At 37.4% G+C, this 21,298-nt stretch overlaps 1 protein-coding gene across 1 annotated transcript in view; it reads left to right on the forward strand.

Annotated features, from left to right (window-relative positions):
* KCNU1 (potassium calcium-activated channel subfamily U member 1) overlaps positions 1-21,298 on the forward strand; it is a 157,573-nt gene that overhangs the window by 22,229 nt on the left and 114,046 nt on the right. The window contains exons 3-10 of the mRNA XM_032838081.1: positions 4,013-4,074; positions 5,180-5,270; positions 6,396-6,507; positions 7,492-7,567; positions 9,350-9,425; positions 14,452-14,622; positions 15,542-15,633; positions 17,278-17,388. Of these exons, the coding sequence (XP_032693972.1) occupies positions 4,013-4,074; positions 5,180-5,270; positions 6,396-6,507; positions 7,492-7,567; positions 9,350-9,425; positions 14,452-14,622; positions 15,542-15,633; positions 17,278-17,388 (791 nt within the window). The remainder of the gene's footprint in view (positions 1-4,012; positions 4,075-5,179; positions 5,271-6,395; positions 6,508-7,491; positions 7,568-9,349; positions 9,426-14,451; positions 14,623-15,541; positions 15,634-17,277; positions 17,389-21,298) is intronic.

Genomic DNA, 21,298 nt, shown 5'->3' on the forward strand with positions numbered 1-21,298 from the left:
GGTAAGAAAAAGAGAGGTTTCAATAGAACTTGCATATGCTAAAGAGGACCTACAAAATACCAGATACCAGAGGCCTTGCCATTGCCAAGGTTGTTTTGCTCTCTAGCAAGGTATTAACATTAAGATGGGTGGGAGATTCCTAAAGAATGTCACATATGTCCCACCCAGGAGTGGGGGTGGGGGAAGGTTGGGGAGGTTGGATGGCGTCAGCTTTGTTCTGCTTTGTTGAAGAAGGAAATTAATTTACTATATAGTTGTGGGTTCATTTCTGGGTTTTCTATTCCATTCCATTGATCTAAGTGTCTATTTTTGTGCCACTACCATACTTTTTGATTACTATAGCTTTGTAATAGAACTTGAAGTCCTGAATTGTGATGCCTCCAGGTTGGCTTTTCTTTTCCAAATTTGCTTTGGCGGTTTGAATCTTTTGTGGTTCCATACAAAATTTAGGATTGTTTATTCTATTTCTGTGAAAAATGCTGTTGGTGTTTTGATAGGGATTGATTTAAATGAGTAGATTATTTTGGTAGTATAAACACTTAACAATATTTGTTTTTCCAATCCTTGGACATGGAATGTTTTTTCATTTCTTTGTGTCATCATCAATTTCTTTTGTCAGTATTTTATAGTTTTTAGAGTATTGGTCTTTTACCTCTTTGGTTAGGTTTATTCCTAGATATATCATTGTTTTTTTGTGAAATTGTAGATGGGATTGATTCCTTAATTTTTCTATTCACTGCTTCATTATCAGTGTATAGAAATGGAACAGATTTTTGTGCACTGGTTTTGTATTCTGTGACTTTACTGAATTCATTTAATAGTTCTAGGAGATTTTGAATGATGTTGCTTGGGTTCTTTATGTAGAGTATCATGTCATCTGCAAATAGTGAAAATTTTACTTCTTCCATGCTGATCTCTGGATGCCTTTTATTTATTTTTGTGTCTGATTGCTGTGGCTAGGACTTCTAGTACTACATTAAATCACAGTGGTGAGACTGGACATTCCTGTCTTGTTCCTAGCCATAGAGGAAAAGTGCTCAGTTTTTCACCCCTGAGGATGATATTAGCTGTGGGTTTTTCATATATGATCTTTATTATGTTGAGATATGTTCCTTCTAAACCTACTTTTTTGGGGGTTTTTATCATGAATGGATGCTTTACTTTGTCAATTGCTTTTTTTGCATCTACTGAAATAATCATATCATTCTTATCCTTTCTTTTATTAATGTGGTGTATCATGTTGAGTGACTTTGAATATTGAACCACTTGATTGTGGTGATTGATTTAAAGACCTTACAAAACTCAACATCTGAAAAATGAATAATCCAATTAACAAATGGGTAGAAGACATGAATTTTTTTCAAAGAAGACATACGGCTGACCAATAGACACATGAAAAGATGCCCAAAATCACTCATCATCAGGGAAATACAAATCAAAACAACAATGAAATAATCACCTCACAACTGTCAGACCTGCTAAAATCAACAACACAAGAAACAACAGGTCCTGGCAAGGATGTGGAGAAAGGGGAACATTTTTGCACTGTTGGTGGGAATGCAAACTAGTGCAGCCACCCTAGAAAACAGTATGGAGGTTCCTCAGAAAATTAAAAATAGAGCTACACTATGATCCAGCAATTGCACTACTAGGTATTAAAAATATATATATGCACACACATACACACTAATCTAATTCAAGGGGATACATGCACCCCATTGTTTAAGCAACATTATCTATAATAGTCAAATTATGGAAATAGTCCAAGTGTCTATGAGCTGACGAACGATGCAGTATATATTTACCTGACCATAAAAAAGGATGAAATCTTGCCATTTGCAATGAAATGGATGGAACTAGAGGGTATTATGCTAAGTGAAATAAATGAGTCAGAGAAAGACAAATACCATATGATTTCATGCGTATGTGGAATTTAAGAAACAAAACAAGTGAGCAAAGGGGGAAAAAAAAGGGAAGGAGGCAAACCAAGAAACAGATTCTTAACTATAAAGAACAAACTGATGGTGATCAGGGGGAGGTAGGTGGAGGGAATGAATGAAATAGGTGATGGGGATTAAGGAGTGCCCATGATGAGCACTGAGTGATGTATGAAAGTGTTGAGTCACTATATTGCACACCTAAAATCAATGTTACATTGTATGTTAACTAACTGGATTTAAATAAAAATGTTAAAAAAATTAAGTGAAATTGGAAATAGAAGAGGATTTTTAGAACAAGTTCTGTTATGGCAGAGGTATGGGAGAGCTTTTGTCTCATGTCAAGCCTAAGGAAAGGCGCTTTGAGAGGTTCCACTCAGAATTTTCAGTTTGCATCTTTTGGAATGCTGGGGACACAGAGGACTGACATCTGGCTCATTTGTGATAAGGGGCCATTGAGCTAGTTGCTCTAGGCAGAAATTGTCACACTGCAGATAATCTGTCCTTCCACTGTTTGTTGAGGCAAAGAATGCTAGACTTGTTCCCAGAGCGAGATTTGGGTCACATGTAAGAGCCTTCTCTTATCTGCTCAAGTAGGCATCTGGAGGGGTACAGGTCCCAGCAGAATAAAGGCATGTGAGGTGTACCAAGAAAAAAGTTGTGAGCAACCAGTTCGAGAACATGTTTCCACCCAATTCAAGGGAACTGCAAATGGGACCCTTAGTGATTAAGTATTATCCCTACTGCAGTTCTTCTCCCCGCTCCCCTTGCATTTCTGATCCCCTTTATCTTGCTTAACTTTATTTTCCTAGCATATAACTGCTAACATATCATGCAAGTTACATATCAGTTGTCTTTATTTATTGCCTACACTGTAAGATCCATAAAGGCAAGGATCTTTCGTATATGCTGTTCACTGATAGATCCCCATCACCAGAATAATATTTGGGTCATGAAAAGTACTAAAAAAGTGCTCGTTAAATTTGAATATGAATTGAATCGGTATCTCCCAAGAGCAATGAAACAGCCCATACAAATAAACATTAAACACCTCCCATTCTCAGAGCTCCAGGGTGAGAGCCTGCCGATCGAACAACAGTCAAGTCCAGCATTTCCTCTTCTGACCTCCCTCTTCTGTTTACTCTCTGACACTGACCTACAATTCTAGAGCAACCAGAGGTAGGCTAGTCTGTGGGCAACTAGAAGTAAAAACTCAGAGAGGGTTAATAGAGAGGAAACCAACGCCTTTTTCCAGTATAGGTAACCTGCTCAAGGAACACCTGAGGTGGAAGGGAGTAAAGCTTTAATTATAACAAAAGTCAATTTTAGTATTAGTATTACCAACACTACACTGGACTGAACATAGAAAAGCAAATGGTTCAGAAACTAAGAATTACTGGAGGAAGGTTAATGTACCTTAAGTTGATCTGAAAAGTTATGGAGGCTGCAAAATGTTTCATCCAAATGCCTTGATGGTTTTGAAGGGGTAAATTTCTGATTACATTCTGCCAGCTCTGCTTCTTTGACAAACAAAGCACATTTCTGTGTTAAATGCACTCATTTTTCTTTTTCTTACTTACAGGACATTCCCTCCTGTCAAAATCCTGACTATCCTTTAAATGGACATGTTGGGACTGTTTCTTCTCCAGTATCACAAGCAATTCTCATCCAGAGCCTCATCCTATAGCCCTGATTTTTGCATGTAATAAAGTGTGTAACACATATTAAGCACTTCATAAATGCTTGATGAGTGAGGGAATGAATAAATGATAGGACTTCTTGAAATCAGAAGGCTTTATGAGCAGTATGAGGGACAAGTTGTTTATTCTTAAGTTTGTGGGAATTAACATTATATAAGTAAAATGAGTGGGTGCTTGTCATTTACTGAATACCCAGGAAAGTTTCAATCAATTTTTCTTCAATGAGTGCATGCTAATGGAAATGAATGTGTGAAAAATGGCTACATATATATAGGTAAGGTTAAAAGAGAAAATACAATGTTTTTGGTTTGTTTATTCATTTCTATATCAAGAAAATTATTTGTACATCGGTCCTTCTTTTCTTTTTCTTTGCAGGTGATCCTTGTGTTTGTACTAAGCATTGGGTCTCTTATAATCTATTTCATCAACTCTTCTGAGTAAGTAAAATCCCCAGTTACCCTTGTCTCCTGTGTCAGTAGGTTGCCAGCTAATCTGGAATTTTCTGTCAGGAATAATGCTTACCATGCTTTTAGATATACACACATACAAACTCATAAAAAATGGTAAGCGTTCCCCACCACCAAGAAGCACTACACCCAATTCCACAAAAAAATACGCAAGTTTCCCCTGTATCCTGTGACCGTGCATTGCTAGGGGCTGGGGTACTGGACACAGGTCTGTTCTAGAATCTCTGAGACTGGAAGCCTCCAGCTGTGGTCTCCATCTTTGGACCCTTGGTCTCCATTTAGGAGGGTGTTCTATGCCTTTGGAGTCCCTATGTGTTGAAACAGAAGTTCTGCAGTTGTTTCAGGGTTTCTCATAGGCTTCAAACAACTTTGGATGGTTTTGAGAAAGGCAAATGCTACACCTAACCTTGGATAAAGGTGCATGTTATTGTCTGCTCTTCTCTAATGCCAATCTCTTCTCTATGCCCAAGTTAGAATGGTTTCTTGGACACAACCCAATCTAATATGAACTCCACACTGATCAGCTGGGAATTACATTTGATTTCCAGCTAAAGTAAAATTAGGATTACAGGGCCACTGAAGTAGGGCAATTTTAGAAAACCTAGGGAAACTAGCAGCATTTATTTTGTGGACTCCCTACTGATTTTAGGAAATTTTCCCTAAATTTGGGTTCAGATAAATCCATTTGACTTAGAGTAGCTCTGTACCAGAAAGGTACAGAAGCCAGAATGTCCTGGCTGTATAGATGGTTTTGTTAAACCAAGAAGAGCCACATAATCTTTACACCCCTGAATCCTCATTGATAAAGCAGATATAGAACCAGTAAGCTCTGTGAAAGGAAGAACAGGTAATTGTCCTGTTATTTTCAGCTCTGTGTGCAGTCTGTGGTTTTGTTTGTGCATACCTCTCTTACCAAGAGAAAAGTAATTTCCTTATGATGTGAATTTAAGTGTCTTGGATTAACCATTCATAGTGAATAAATAGAACATTGACTACACTTTCTTTTCATTTGGGCTTGTATAGTCAGAACTTTAAAAATGTACATCTTTATACATTGTTCTTGTTTCTTTTCCAGCCCTGTTGGAAGCTGTTCTTCATATGAAGACAAAACCATCCCTATTGATTTGACTTTCAATGTGTTCTTTAGTTTCTATTTTGGGTTGAGAGTAAGTATCTATGGAAAGTGGGAATAAACATATGAACACAACAGGTGCAACCCAAAGAGGTCTGTATGTGCCTTAGTTGTACAATCTGCCTGTTTTCAGGCTCTAAAACTAGAGGGTCTGTGCCCTAAATTGTCCAATATATAAAGAGGCATGAAAACTCTCTCTCGTACTTGAAACTGTATCTAGGCCAAAAATCCCAATGCAAATGAAAATGATTCTTTTTTAAATATCACCACCCTGTCACATTGTCCTCCTTATTGGCTTCCCACCTACCACAGAGAAAGCTTTACTAATAACCACAAGCTAGCAAACATGAGTAATAGCCTCTGAAGACGTCATTGGTTCCACTGATGCCACTGATGGCATATGTGCCATATAACTATATAAAATAGTTTCATATCTTTGTTCAATTTTTGTTATACATTTATTAAATAGTTCTCTCATTGTGCAGGCATTTATTGGGGATCCATCCTAGAACTAGATTTCATTGTATTTATCCATCCCATGTTTATGGGAGACTCTGTGTGTGTGTGTGTGTGTGTGTGTGTGTGTCTGTGTGTCTGTGTGTTTATGACCTTCCTTCAAAGCTCTGACCACACTGACCATCAAAATCTTTTTACAGTAGTCTTCCTCTGGAACTGCTTACTTTCTTAATATAAATAGGAAAGCTCAGACACAGAGTTTGGCCAGTCAAGCTTTTAGATAGTTGTACTTTTACCATTGAAGGCCATCCTAAATCTTCATTGCTCATAAATAGGAGGCTTTATCAATGTAATTATAGAAATCAGAAAGTTCTAGGAGCAGCAAGAAGGTCAAAGTGTTTATTCTGAAGTGTGAAAGTTAAGATCTGGTGAGTAAAATGGATTCATGTTCATTTATTGAACACCCACTAAAGGTACTGTCCTTACATCTATATGAATATATGTGTATTTATCTATACTAACATATTCATCTGTATAGCTATCTGTGTGTGTGTGTGTGTGTGTGTGTGTGTGTGTCTGCTTATAATAGAATGAGATCAAAGCTTCAGTGGGTGAGTGAAATGTAGTTGAATGCAGCCACTCAGGTTCATTTTAAAATTCTTGAGGGTAACAGAATTTGGAGTCTTTTGTTTCTATTTCATAGTTTGTGGCAGCTGATGACAAGATCAAGTTCTGGTTGGAGATGAATTCAATTGTGGACATCTTTACTGTTCCACCAACCTTTATTTCTTATTATTTGAAGAGTAACTGGCTAGGTAAGTGTGTTGTGGGAATTAGGATCAATTTCTCAAAAAAAAAAAAAATCTTCTACATTCACTCATAAGGATCCTTAATTTTTCTTTAAAGCCTAAATGCTATTTAAAATTTTTCTCATCATGATTAGATAGTTTTGTAATATATTTTCAGCATTTATTTTTTTTTAACCTCAGTGCCTGATGGTGTACCTGATGCAGAGTAAGTGACAGTATTTGTTTATTGTTTACTGTTTACTGACTGGCTTGTCCACAACTCAAGAGGTGAGGCCCAGACATCCCATCCTCCTGCAGCACCTTTATGATGCTGGAATCCCACAGGGATTGGAAGACATGAAAAGCATCTCTGGATCTTTAAAAACTCTAAATCTTCCTATCTGAATAGGCTGTGACATGTTAGACATTTACCTAATTATTTTGTCTTCAATGTAATGTAGGGATAGCATGTGAGAATTAGATGGCTTTTATCAGATTTTATGGAATTTGTACTATTATCTATTACCTGTCAAATATTCTTTGCCATCCCAGTTCTCAAATTATGTAAAGTAAAACATCACGTGAAAAGTGAGAAGCAGATCGTAGAGATTCTATAGTGAGGAGTTTAAGTGGTTTATGAGTCATGGACTGTCTGTTCTAAAGAGGAGTTCAATAGAGTTAGATGTTGAGTCGTGTTTATGATACATGAGCCATGCTTCCACAGGCTTTATATTATTAGCTCAACAGCCCTATGAGGTGGATACTTATAATTCCCATTTTGCAGATGAGGAACTAGGAAAGTTAAGGGAACTGCTTTAGTTTATACCAGCTGTTTAGTGTCAGGGTCAGAATTTGAGGTAGAGGTCATGCTCCTAAACCTGTGGTGTCTTACATTGTATTTGAGCATCTCTAGAAGAAGAGTATAAATAGTCCCAATTGTGTTATAACACAGAGTTCTCCCTGAGGCGACCCTCTCCTTTGGGCAGATTTCTCCTTTTGATTGCTTTGTAGGTTTACGGTTCTTAAGAGCTTTGCGACTGCTAGAACTCCCTCAAATCCTGCAAATTCTCCGAGCCATCAGAACCAGGTAAGTACTAGCCCTGCCTTAAATCCTGCTTGCTTGCTGGTTTGGATTAGGAAATTAAAATGTAAACTGAACCTTCAACTTATTTCCCATCAGAATTTCAGTGCAAATCCCATGAAATCCCTTAGCTCCCAAGACACTATCTACTCACTCCCTCCCATTGTATTACTATCATATGGTGGCTGAGAAGTTTGCCATCACTTGGAAGAGTTTGTTTTTTCTTTGTTTTGCAGAGCTACAATGTGTAAGTCCATTTACACTTTAATTCTGCCTCTCCCCTCAAAAGAGTTTTAAAATAATAGTAATTCACAGGCTTTGGTTCTACCTACCTGCTATCATGACTCACTTCTCTTCTGTCTAGGAATGTAAGATCAATTTCTCTGAGCATGAGGTAACCAGTAGCAGCCGTGAAATTGCTTACAAAAATAGAACCACCTAATTATCTAAAAAAAAAAAAAAAAAAAAAAAGTTCAAAGTACCTGGAACAGCAATACTTCTAAAGTTTTAAGCAGTTGGTTTAATGTTACCTACTGAAAATCTTCATGCCTCTATGTTCTCCCTAGAAGCATCAAATTTTATAGGCCAGGTGGATTTCACTGCTAAGTGTTCATGCAGTCAGGACTAGGCTGTTCTTGTGTAACAGGTGGCCCTACCTGAAAACCATAGAGATTTCAGCTAAACTCTAGAGTTTTACTTTAGTAAATAGGAGCTTGTCTGATCACTTTCACTCAAAGATCCTGGTGTGAGCTTAGCAATATAAAACATATCTGTGATTGACTCAAAATTACATTTTACAAACCCATTCTCTGGATTCCTAGGATACTGTGCTTTGTACTGTTACTTTAGACAATGTATAAGTGTATCAAATGCATTTTATGATGATAAACATATATTTTTTAAAGTAATATAATATCAGGCTAGTGGATGTCATAGCAATGTGTAAAGTTTTTGAACAGAGTGTGTGACTGGCTATGTTCAGAGCTGGGCATCTCAGACCCCTAATGTGTATATGAATCAAGCAGAGGATGCAGATCTATAATCAGGGGTGGAGTCTGGGATCTTGCACTTCTAATAATGCTCCCAGGTAAGTATACCATTGCTTCTGGCACAGAAGAGTAGCCAGATTTTATGCACTACTGGGTATTTACCCTAAAGATACAAATGTGGTGATCCAAAGGGACATGTGCACCTGAATGTTTATAGCAGCAGTGTCCACAATAACCAAACTATGGAAAGAACCTAGATCTCCATCAAAAGATGAATGGAAAAGAAGATGTGGTATATATTCACAATGGAATACTATGCAGCCATCAAAAAACCACAAATCCTGCCATTTGCAATGATGTGGATGAAAATAGAGGGTATTGTGCCAAGGGAAATAAGTCAATCAGAGAAAGACAAATATCATATGATCTCTCTGATATGAGGAATTTGAGAGTCAGGGTGGGGGTTTGTGGGGTGAAGGGATGGAAAAAAATGAAACAAAATGGGACCAGGGAGGGAGACAAAGCACAAGAGTCTCTTAATCTCAGGAAATAAACAGAGTTGCTGGGAGGTAGGGGGTAGGGATAGGGTGGCTAGGTTATGGACATTGGGGAGGGTATGTGCTATGGTGAGTGCTGTGAAATGTGTAAGGCTGATGATTCACAGAAATGTATCCCTGCGGCAAATAATACATTATATGTTTAAAAAAAAAAAAAAAAGAGTAACCAGAATTTAGAGGACAGGGTATTGTTTTCCTGGAACCAGTCAGAGCCTAACAGTTTTTTGTCTTTCTTCCTCTAGCAATGCAGTGAAGTTTTCCAAACTGTTATCAATAGTCCTTAGTACCTGGTTCACAGCTGCAGGATTCATTCACTTGGTAAGCATCTCATCAAACTCTCTAATCTTGCTGGTCAGCATGAATATCTTTTCTTTTAAAAATGCAGGCAAACATTCTGAACTCCTGTCTTGTTGTATAAGGTTTATCACTTCACTTTCCCTTTGTGGGTCTTCTACACCTCCATATTTTTCACAAATACATGTTGCTTGTTCTCAAGGTATCTATGTTCCTTCTTTCAACTTCAAAACTTGCTCTCAGGAAAGGATCTAACAAGCTTACCCTTCAAAAGAATAAGCAATAGGTGAATCGTATTGCTATATCTTCATAGAGGTCTCAGCATTTTACAAAAGAATAAAAAGTCAAAGAAATGAAGGCAAGAGATTTTCACACTAATGAAGGTGGAGAGTTGTGGGAGAGGAATTGGTGAGTTGCAAAGGGGAGCTTTAGGGCTTTCTTAGTTCTCCTGAAATCAATCTGCATATATAGCTGCCTCCTTTGCCTGTAGGAAAGGCTCATTCTTACCTCACATAATTGACATTGTAATAAATAGACTTCAACCATAAGGAACAAACTCCTGGACTTTATTGCTTGGGGACAGTTGAGGAACAGTCATTTAAAATGCAAAAATTGAAGTAGGATCCTAAAAGCAGAGGTCTTTGAGAAAAACAAAACAAAAAATAAATACAGCAAGCATCTTTTCCCTTTGAGCCCTTCTTTCAAAATTAATTAAAACATTAACAATAAAAGAAATTGAAGTTACCATCTTGAGCTGTCAAACAAAATGTCAAACACCCAATGCAAACCATGATATGAACCTTTCAGAAATCTGAAACCAGCCATATCCTTCCTCAGTCCTCAAGCAGGAGAGAAATTGCACTGAGAGAATATCACAGCCATCCAAGCAGATTCTGGGTCTAGAGGATTGCACCTGGATGCATGGGCCTACCATGGGAGCAGCAATCATCAGTGTCCTCAAGACCCATTGGTCATCGCAGGATGGTAGGCAAGAGAATGCTACAGGAGAAACCATGGTAACAGAAAGTTTTCATCTTCAGTAGCAGTTCCAATGAAGGACTCTTAAGCTGAATGTGACCTATCAACATATTTTATTTGACCTAATTAGTTTGTGTTTTCTGTTCTTTTTCTTTTTTTTAATTGCTTTCTCACTTATATTGGTGAGCTCACATAAAAGTTCAGATTTCTGGATTCTTTGGGGAAATACAAAGTTCTGGCAATCCACTCTACCATGATCACCAACAGTCCTAGTTGAAGACTAGCTGCTCCCTGTTAATAGCATGAGCTCTTGGGTTGGACAGTTTCTACCAGGCGCACTTGAATCAAAGTCTCTTGCTCATCCTTTCTAAACATGTGAACATGTGCCCTTTTTGGGCATTTGTTGGACATCTAGTCTCCTAGGTGAGGAGACCTCCAGAGAAGGATGCATGCAGAGGAAGATGGAGAAGCAACCAGATGGCTTGTGATGTAAGGGGATTCACTGTAAGTAACCCCAACATCTGTTGAAAACCTAGAAGAGCTAGATCCCAGAGCAAAGAAAACGGCAGATTTTCTTGGGGGAGGATATTTGAAATGACATACCATAATGAAAGCTATAATTGTCATAACTCACCATCTTCACATGTACTTACTGGCCTTCAGCTAAAAGTTGATATCATTAAAAGGTGAGTATTAACCAGAAAGTAATCAGGATGATGCACATGCTTAAATTAGGCCAAAAATAGCAAGGATGTATGGTGGAGAACAGACAGACATCAGTATAATGACAGTTTTTTAATGTAACTTTTAGAAGAATAACAATTATGAGATAATTTGTCCAAGGAAACAAAGGAAAAGTTAAGAACCAAAACGCATCCATATTTGAGAAAAAAATGTAAATAAAAGGCTTTGAAAACTAAAAATACAAATTCAAACAAAATACATAAGGTTTGAAATAAAGGATTATTAATCAGTAGCAGGAGTTGGAAAAATGGGCTGAATAATATCAGAGAAAAAGGACAAAGTATTATCAGAGCTGAAAATTACATTAGAGGGAACCAAAATGTAATCAATGTGACAGAAACATGCTTAGGAACATGGTAGACAGTTTTATGATGAAAACACTGATGTGGGAAAGAACAAAGGTACTCCAAGCAATGTTGATTGAACAAACTATAGAATTAGTGTTCCTGAGGAAAAGGACATGGCAAATGGCACCAGAAAAATGCTTTAAAATAAAGTCTTGAATCTGTGGGCTAGAGGGTGTACTGTATCCCAGAAAAAATGACCCTGAATTACATAATCCAACCAAATTCTGGAGTAGTTTACTGACCTTTAAGGATAAGGGGAGAATCCAAGCAGAAGAAAGTGAAGTCTATATAAGGGGAAGATATGAAAACCAGCCTCAGATTTCTTATCAACATCAATCAATACCAAAGGTGTTAGAGTTGGGTCTGCAAAGTTGTGTGAAAATATAGCCTATCCTGTCGTTTTAAACACTCAAGAGAAAAATAGTACCCATGAATCCCTTTTAAAGGTATACCATGAGAGACCGTGGACTCTAAGAAACAAACTGAGGAGGGGAGGGGTTTGGGGGGATGGGTGAGTCTGGTGGTGGGTATTATGGAGGGCACAGATTGCATGGAGCACTGGGGGTGGTGCATAAACAATGAATTTTGGAACACTGAAAAAAATTTAAATTAAAATAAAATAAAAATATTTTTTGATGGGAAAATCCAGCCACATAGGAGATGAATCAAAACCAGAAACTCAAGAAAGAAGAAAACATGGTATAAAGTAGTGTTGGTGATTAGTGAATGAATTAGAAGTAGGCTAAGATATAACTGAGGGAATTATGGCTTCAGACTATACACACTTGTACAATATAAAGATAAACATAACTTGTGCCCATGGTGAGGAGGTAAGAGGAGATGGGAGAGCATCCTTGTGTCCTCCTCTATAGAATCTCTTTTCCAAAGTTGAACAACATGAAGTTTTAAAAGAGAGCATTTGTTTTGAAAGATGGAGTTAAAAATAGAAAATAATTCCGTATCTTGACATTGGTCCATAATCCTTTACCTTAACTTAGCTTATTTCCCATCTGAGACTGATGGGTCTACGCTCCCAAGGTTAGAAGGAAGAGCAGAGTGGACAAGTAGGCCAGCAGGAGGCTGCCAAATCTGTGAGAGGTGCTGGGAAGGAAAGAGGGGAGGAGGACGAATCACTAAATTCTCCCAAAGAGGGAGAGCTAAACCTTAAAGAGTGATTTAACTTGTGAAGGAGATTTCCATGTTGAAATAAATTTAGTTTTCGTTTATATAAAATGTGTCAGGAGAGGATTGAACCCCTGTCCTGAGATGATGCTATAAAAGACACTATGGAGTTTTAGCTTGAAATTATCTCAAGCAACTCTTTTAATCCTGGGGGTGGGTATATATATATGATTTAAATACATATATATGACTTAATCTGTGTGGTTTAAACTGGTTTTCTTATAATATACTAGTCTTAGAAAACAGTGAAGACTCAGGAAGTTAGTGGAAGCAGATTAGTAGACTTCGCAACAAAATCCACTGCCAGCCATGAGAGTTAAATATAGATGTACGATCCCTTCCTTATTTTGGAGTAGGATATTATAGGAGTCCATATGCTTAACCTACTCATCAAATTTAAGAAAAGGTCACTTTTAGGGGCACCTGCATGGCTAAGTCAGGTAAGCGTCTCATTTCAGCTCAGGTCATGATCTCAGGGTCCTGGGATCAAGCCCCAAATTGGCCTTCCCACTCCCTCTCCCTCTGCCCCTTCCCCATCCCTGCTTAATCTCTCTCTCAAATAAATAAATAAATAAATAAAATCTTAAAAAAAAAACTTAAGAAAAAGTCACCTTTTTTTTTATATATGAAGATTTTAATAGAGAGAGCACTAGAGAGAGCTCAAGGGGTCAGAGGAAGAGGGAGAAGCAGGCTCTCTGCGAAGCAGGGAGCCTGATGTAGGATCAATCTTAGGACAGACTATGAAATTGAACAGACTATAAAATTAGTATTCCTGAGGAAAAGGACACGGCAAATGTGGTATCATGACCCGAGCCTAAGGCAGATGCTTCACCAACTAGCCACCCAGGTGCACAGAAAAGGTCACTTTTAAAAAGTGATTAAATACCTGAATAAAAAGTGTTATTTCTGATTTCTGTTTCAGTTCTTAACACTGAAACAAAAAACCTACTTTCACCAAACATCTCTAACATTTTATCATCTTTGTGCAAAATAGAAATGGAAAACATGGGAAATAGGTAAGCTATTTGGGAAAAGAAGTCTAAAAATGGAAAAAGGAAAGTTGTATATGTTATGTAATTATTGTTTGTTGTGTATGGTATATATCATATTTATAACTTTATGTATATACTATAAACATGAAGTATAGTGCCATTGCCTAAGTTACTCATTTTATTTAATATAAGAAAGATAATCTAATAAATTTAGTTTTCTTAAAATGTGAAGACTTAGGGAGAAATCAGAGGAAATATTCTTCAGAGTTTTTTGTTTAATCACTGAAAAGTTTTTTTTTTTTTTTTTTTTTTTGGAGTTGGGGGATGACCTGGAAAACTTGTTTATTTGCTTTTCCTTAGACACTAGCCTTCATGTGCTTAAGCTCATTGAAATGAAGTGCTCATGTAAGGGCTTCTTCCTTTTTATAAGTGCTTCTTTTTTAATGCTAAACCTGAGCGAGTGGAAAATGAGAATAAATAATAATTGTCAATCTGAGAGCTTTGGAGTCCCATGACTCTCAGATTCGATGATTTGACCAAGGGAAGAGAAAGATGTGGGCTGCCAGTCCTCTGCCGGAGCACTCCAAATGTGGACTCAAGCTACATGTTACCTCAGGGTTCAGCAGTTATCACAATGAAGTAAAACAAGACTTCACAATCACGACCCACACTTTGCAAACACTTCAGTGCAACCTGGGAATCACCTAATACTTCATTTGGATTGAATTAACTGTTTTGCCTATTCTTTATAAACTTTCCCTTGGATTCCATTCAGAGACCTTTTCTGAATCTCCTCTCTTTGCACAGGTGGAAAATTCTGGTGATCCCTGGCTCAAAGGTAGAAATTCACAGAATATATCATATTTTGAGTCTATTTACCTGGTCATGGCAACAACGTCAACTGTTGGCTTTGGAGATGTGGTAGCCAAGACATCCCTAGGACGGACCTTCATCATGTTTTTCACTCTGGGGAGTTTGGTGAAGAATATTTTTATTATCTTTACTAACCAAAAACATGTAGTTAATGGTGAGAAATAAAACAATAAAGGTTTGAGAATGAATGTTGCATTATTCAGAGCAGGTGTCAGATGAAATGGAAAGATATTTAGAGCCCATATTTCCAAACTGCACCCGCTGGAGTGCATGACATAATTGCTTAATGGATAAAGATGAGGATGGCAGATGGAGAGCAGACTTTAGCTATTACCCTCTACACTGAATTGACCAACCTTGTATTCCTTAATCTTTGGCCATCAAACTAAAGTCTTTCTTCCAAAGAGGAAGAAGGGCATTTGAGATTTGATTTGAAGAAAATTCTGTTCTTTCCAGACCAAATGAGTAAGCTCTCTCTGAACTAGCATTCTATTTCAGATATGTAAATATCTGTACTTGGTTCAGGAGTGTGTCTTAGACAAAGGAAACCTCCTTTTCTTTTAGTGACTTTAATTTCAATCCCTTAAAAACCATTAACAGAATTCTCTACTCTACGTTGACGATATTCCTCTGTCCATATTGCTACATCCCTCATTTCATTCATTTTTCCTGAATCCCTTTCTGTCCCACATGCTTTATTTTTTTCTAAGGCCTCAAGAAGTACCAACTCAAAGAGTCAGAAAGGCAGGTAGATGTGACTAGGCAGGCAGGAAGTTGGCCTTATTGCTTGTCTTTGCTTTCATCTTTTCGAATGCTGCAAAGCACTTTATTCTATTTAAACAAATCCAAAGGTTGAAGTAAGGAAGAAAAATTGCCTTAATCTGCCTTTTAAAAACAGTTCATAGTCATACCCCTCCTAAATAAGAGAAAGTTTTAGGTACCTTCTTTCTCCTTTATAATCTCAGAAGTTTGGACTACCCTTAGAAATAAAGACACCTAAGATTTTATTTGCTGGTCATTCTAGGTCCTATTTGCAAATTATGTCCCTGAAATGGTGGAACTTTTTGCTAACAAGAGGAAATACACCAGTGCCTATGAAGTAGTCAAAGGGAAGAAGTAAGTATAGCTTTCAAGTATAATTTCTACAGTTTGAGAAATCCTACTAGTCACATATCCCTTTCTAAACACCTATTGCCTGGCGTAGGTGAATATCTTGGCAAGGTCCTTCATTTAGCCAAGAGGTTTGTGCTAAAATAAATACCAGAAGAAGATATTTACTATTTGATAATCACTGCTGTATAGATGCTTAGCCCATAGTAAATAAACTAAAATGACAGATAATGTTGTCATTTCCTGTCAAGTATTGATTATAGCAACATTTCTACATTCCCCTATCACTAACTCTTCTCTTACATCTATTACTAATTGTCTTATTCATTTTGATCATACGGTCAACTTATTTATGGCTAACCTCACATAATGGTTCAAATTAAAACTGCAGTTCACATTTAAAATAATGACTTCAATTCTATTGTCTTGGCCCATATTCCCCTCTGCCATATGGGGGCTCGTTCACAGGCAGAGCTTTGCTAGGGGGAAGAACAATTTCCACAGTTTCTATAACACTTCGTAGATTAACTGTTTTGTCTGTGTCACAGCCACCTGTTCCAGAAGGGAAACAGAGCTGGAGTTGTTTTTGTAACCTATTTCTCTGTGATGTGTTACTTCAGCTTCCATTATGGATTTCACATCTAAGAAGGAGAGAATGGATTGGATATCTTTAATTTGAAGGAGTTCTTTTTTTATTTTAGTCTCCATCTGCTGTAGAGGAAACAGGTACAGTGCAGAGAAACTCTCTTGGAGTGGTCTCAGCACAATTGGACAAAAACCAAGATTGACCTAGGAGTCTGAAGGGGAAAGTAAAAACTAGTAATGATGATGATGATGATGATGAAATGACTGAAAAATAAATATTGAAAAGAGTGAAATGAACTAGATAAGCCAAAGTCTAATCCAATTTATTGCAGGAAAGGGATGTGGAACACATGCCAAAGTAGCCCAAAAGGTCTGGAAAATTTAAGGTTAAGTTAGGCCAAATGTACACTTTTGGTTTCCTTAAACGAGTAATAGAGGGAAAAATATCTTCTTTAAATGCATGAAACCCAAGGAAAAGGACGGCTATTTCTCCTTGTAAAAGTTACATGCATAGATTTTTGTACCTGTCCTAGATATCTCTCCATTGGACTCACTTTTTTGTAGGGACTAGCTAATTTTTGATGTGGAAGAGAAACCACAATGACCTAGAATGAACTGCCACCTCTACCATACTGTTTGACTGTGAGAAAATCAGTGAACCATGCCGAGCCTCTGTTGTTCCTTTGAAAAAAGACTAAATCAGCTAATCAGGAATCAAGTGGAAAGAAAAATCAAGTAAAATAACACATGCACCAGTCCATTATAAGTTATAATAACTATGAAAAACATAGCAATTATGATAGTTATTATTGTGTTCCTGAAAAGCTATGTGTAATTCAAATGTTTGGATTCATACCCAATTTGGGATGAGTTGGGAATACAGCAATCTGAGGTTTCTTCTCCTTACTGGAGATGCAATCTTCAGTGTTCCTGTTTTTAAAATCTGGGTAATTCAAATACCAGATTGATTTAAAACTAGGTTTAAGCAATTGTCCATCTCTAAATCTTGACAGGAAGATACTTCTGTTCCTCAGATGATCCATCTCACATAGTCTTGCTCCCTAGGTTCATCGTGGTCTGTGGAAACATTACAGTTGACAGTGTGACTGCCTTCCTGAGGAATTTTCTCCGCCATAAGGCAGGAGAAATCAACATCGAGATTGTTTTTCTGGGAGAGTAAGTGTATCCGTATGGTTCATGAAGTCTAAATTAATCCTTGAAATATGTGTGCATTTTTTTAATGGGAAAAAAATGACCCTTGCAATATTCGAAGAAAAATTAAGAAAGAATAATAAGGAAAAAGAAAAGAAAAGGCAATCTTAAAAATCAGAGTTAATCTCAGAGAATATTTTAAAATATATCTTGCCTGGCATTTTTCTGTGTATGTCCTAACATTGTTTTGAAAGATTTCCTGTCATTTAGGAAAGTATTCCATATTTATTATTATTACATATGACCATCATTTTGTATACAAGTGTGCTCCATTTTAAAATTACATTTTACATTTTACAATTATTATTCTGCTAGTTCTGAGAATTGGAAGTGTCAGTTCAAACCGATGCAGAGAGGACTGTTTTTGGTGATGTTTTTATTCTATGAAGCTTACATTTCCACAAGTAGAGTGCAGGTCAACTATTTTGTGCAACACTGGAAAATGCATACTTAATACAAAAAGATTTTTAAGTAGGCAAAATGGTTTTCTCATTTTATTTTGCAATTTGATTCATAGTGAGATTGAACAATTTTTATGTTTCGATGGTTTCCTTTTTCTTTCCCTACCTACAATTTTGTTTCCTAGTGAGACTGAACAGGTTTTGTATGTTTTGACCATTTTCTTTTCCTTTTTTGATGGATGAAGGAACTTGTCTTTTCATTTCTATCTCCTTCTCTATGAGGAAGATTGTCTGTTGCTTCACTGATTTCTAAGCAGTCTTAATGTATTTTGATATCAGCCTTTTTGTGTCATGTGTTGTAAATATTTTTCTCTTGGCCTGTGTGTGTGTGTGTGTGTGTGTGTGTGCACATGTGCTTTTATTTTAATATAGAGCATTGGATTTACATGCACTATAATCCATCGACTCTTTCATTTTGGGATCTGGCTTTGCTGGCATTTTTTGGTCTCTCTGTTCTAGAATTAAGCAAATATTCTTCTGGCATTTTTATGTTTTCATACTGAGCTATTTTATATTTAAGCTCTCTGGAATTGCTTTTGTGTAAAGTGTACTGAACTAGCTTCTCCATTTTGTCCAAAAGGCTCATCAGTCATCCACACTTCACTAAATAAGTCAGACATATTCAAAATGACATTTTGCTCTTACACAGCATTGTATACAGGATCACTTCAGCTTCATACATTTTATAGTTAACACTTTGTACTTTTTAGATTAAGGCATGCCGAGTCCACTGTCCACTATCACTTCGGGCTCTCATATATGAGATAACCAGTAAGCATGGTAAACTCCAGCATGGTGCTATTGATGGACAGCCAACAGTTTTGTTTCACTATCATTGCCTTCCTGTCTTCTCAGTAATTGGCATATTGCTTGAATCCTTATATTAAAAAATGATTTAAAAGTGCTAAAATTGTGATAAGGGGCTAATAATTATAATCCAGTTGAGACAAAAAGAATATCATTAGATGTATTTGCTGCTGCATTTTCATGGACTAATGTAGGTTATTACAGGTACTTGTCAAGAGAACGAATGAAATTTTTAAAATGATATAAAATTCATCTAGAATTTTACCAATTACCTATAATTTCTGATGACTCTATTGTCATCAGAATTTATACCCTCTGCCAGACATTCTCTGTGGCTCTGTATCCACCAAGTAATTGCTTACTGGATATTTCCATCCCAGTTTTTCAAAGGCCCCTCAGATTAAACATTTTCAAAAGTAAATTCAGGATCTTATGTCCCTCTCATATGTGTGAGTGTGTGCGTGTGTGTGTATGTGTGTGTGTGTGTATAGGAAAGAAATATGTATTATACATATATATAAAGGAAGGAAAGAAAACAGCATTTTTCTTTCTCCGTAAATGGGATGTTATCGGTGCAGTTCCTTAAAACAGAAAATGAAACATTGTGTTTGCTGCTCCTTTCTCTCAAACCCTGTGTACACTTTCATCAAAATCATCAATTTTGTCTCCTTAATAAATACTAATTCTGTTTCTACCTCTTCATCTCCACTGTCACAACCCTATTCAAAATTAATATTTTGTCTCTCCTTAGTTTCTAGGAAGGCCAATTTATTTGCGCTTTTTTCTCAGAAACTCTTCTTTTACTGTTATATGATCAGTTTATTTTTTTTTATTTTTTATTTTTTTTAAGATTTTATTTATTTGTCAGAGAGAATGGGAGAGCGAGCAAGCACAGGCAGACAGAATGGCAGGCAGAGGCAGAGGGAGAAGCAGGCTCCCTGCCAAGCAAGGAGCCCGATGTGGGACTCGATCCCAGGACGCTGGGATCATGACCTGAGCCGAAGGCAGAGGCTTAACCCACTGAGCCACCCAGGCGCCCCTGATCTGTTTATTCTTATGCTTCAGCACTCAGAGAGTCCCCCCACCCCCAATTCAAGCCATCTGAATTAGTGTCTTCTAATCCTTCTTTCTCACCGCTCCATCGCATTTCCTTTAAAACAATGGTCGTGATCTGCAATTTTGGTAGATTTTTTTCTAAGACAACTGTTAACATTTCCTTCCCCTACTGTATATTCATAGTGCTCCTCCAGATAAGAGGCGCAGTCTCTTCCACTTCCCTTTGAGTCTGGCCTGCCCTATGACTTGATATGATAAATTGAATGCCACATGCGACAGAGGGGACACTTTGCTGGTTTCAGGCCTGAACTTTAATAGGATTGGTAGTTTCACATTTCACTGTCTTGGAAACCTATATCATCATGTAAAGAGTCAGAGTAGCTTGCTTTGGTGGCGAGAAGGCCCAGCCTACCCTCTGTTGCTCTTGTCACGTAAGTGAGACAACAGTCGTGCAGGTAAAATTATTTTGGACATTCCAGCTCTCAGTAAAGCTCTGTGATGAATGTTCCCTAGTGAATGGCCACAGTCAACACCGTATGGAACAGAAGAATTACCTTGCTGAGACGAGCCAACCCACAAAATCTTGAGAAATAATATACTATTGTTGTTTTAGATCAGTAAGTTCTAGAATGGTTTATTTTGTGGAGACATAATTGATATAAAATGTGGTCCTGGAAGTGGGCTGCTATCACAACAAAAGCCAAAATGTGGCTTTCCCCTTGGAATGGGTGGTAGGCAGAGGCTAGATGGGTTGCCTGGAGACTGTTATTAGAGGCTAGAAAAACAGTGAGAAAAACTGCCATTGGGTACAGAAAGAACAGCACAATTTTGGTAACAATGTCACCCCAAATAACATGATAGATAGGAAATACACTAAGTAAGACTGTGAAGATGGCTGAGAAAATTTCCTGAAAGAATGTTAGGTGCCATTTGCTCTAAGTATAATCATGTATGATGAGATATGGTAAGAAAATGGAGGTAAAAAGTAACTCTTTAGTCTTCAAGCAGAACTTAAACAAAATATAGAAGGCTCAGAATAGTCTCTCTAGCTGGCCAAAAATTGCCAGTGGTAAATGACCTCAGGGTGATGGGGTCAAATCCAGGGTGCTATAAAATATGACCTCAAGTCAAAGGGTAGGATCTAATCAAGGATGCAGCTCAGCTGTAAGGTCCTTTGTTAAGACCTCAGAAAAATGTAAGGTGGTGACCTGTAGATGGTCCTCTTAGGCAGGCAAAGGGCTTCTAAGAAGCTGAAGGACATTCTTCCCAGAACTCTGACTTTCTCAAAAAGTAGAGATCTGTCTCCAAAGGAATCAAGGATATGAGTTTGGGGGCATGAACCTGAATAACATTTATAGAAAATCATCAGTGCTTTAAAGAAAATTTTAACTGTCAGCTTGGAGTAAAAGGGACAGAGAGACTTCACAATGGAAGCAAATGCCTCTTGGCTCCCAACCCAGCATAGGTAGGAATTAGGCTGAGAAAGCTACTCAGGAACAAACATGGGCCATTTATTTGGAAAACAGAAGATGACTTATAGGGTCAGAGGG

Source organism: Lontra canadensis, unplaced genomic scaffold (genome assembly GCF_010015895.1).
Source record: "Lontra canadensis isolate GAN:19392208 unplaced genomic scaffold, GSC_riverotter_1.0 scaffold101, whole genome shotgun sequence".
Lineage (NCBI taxonomy): Eukaryota > Metazoa > Chordata > Mammalia > Carnivora > Mustelidae > Lontra > Lontra canadensis.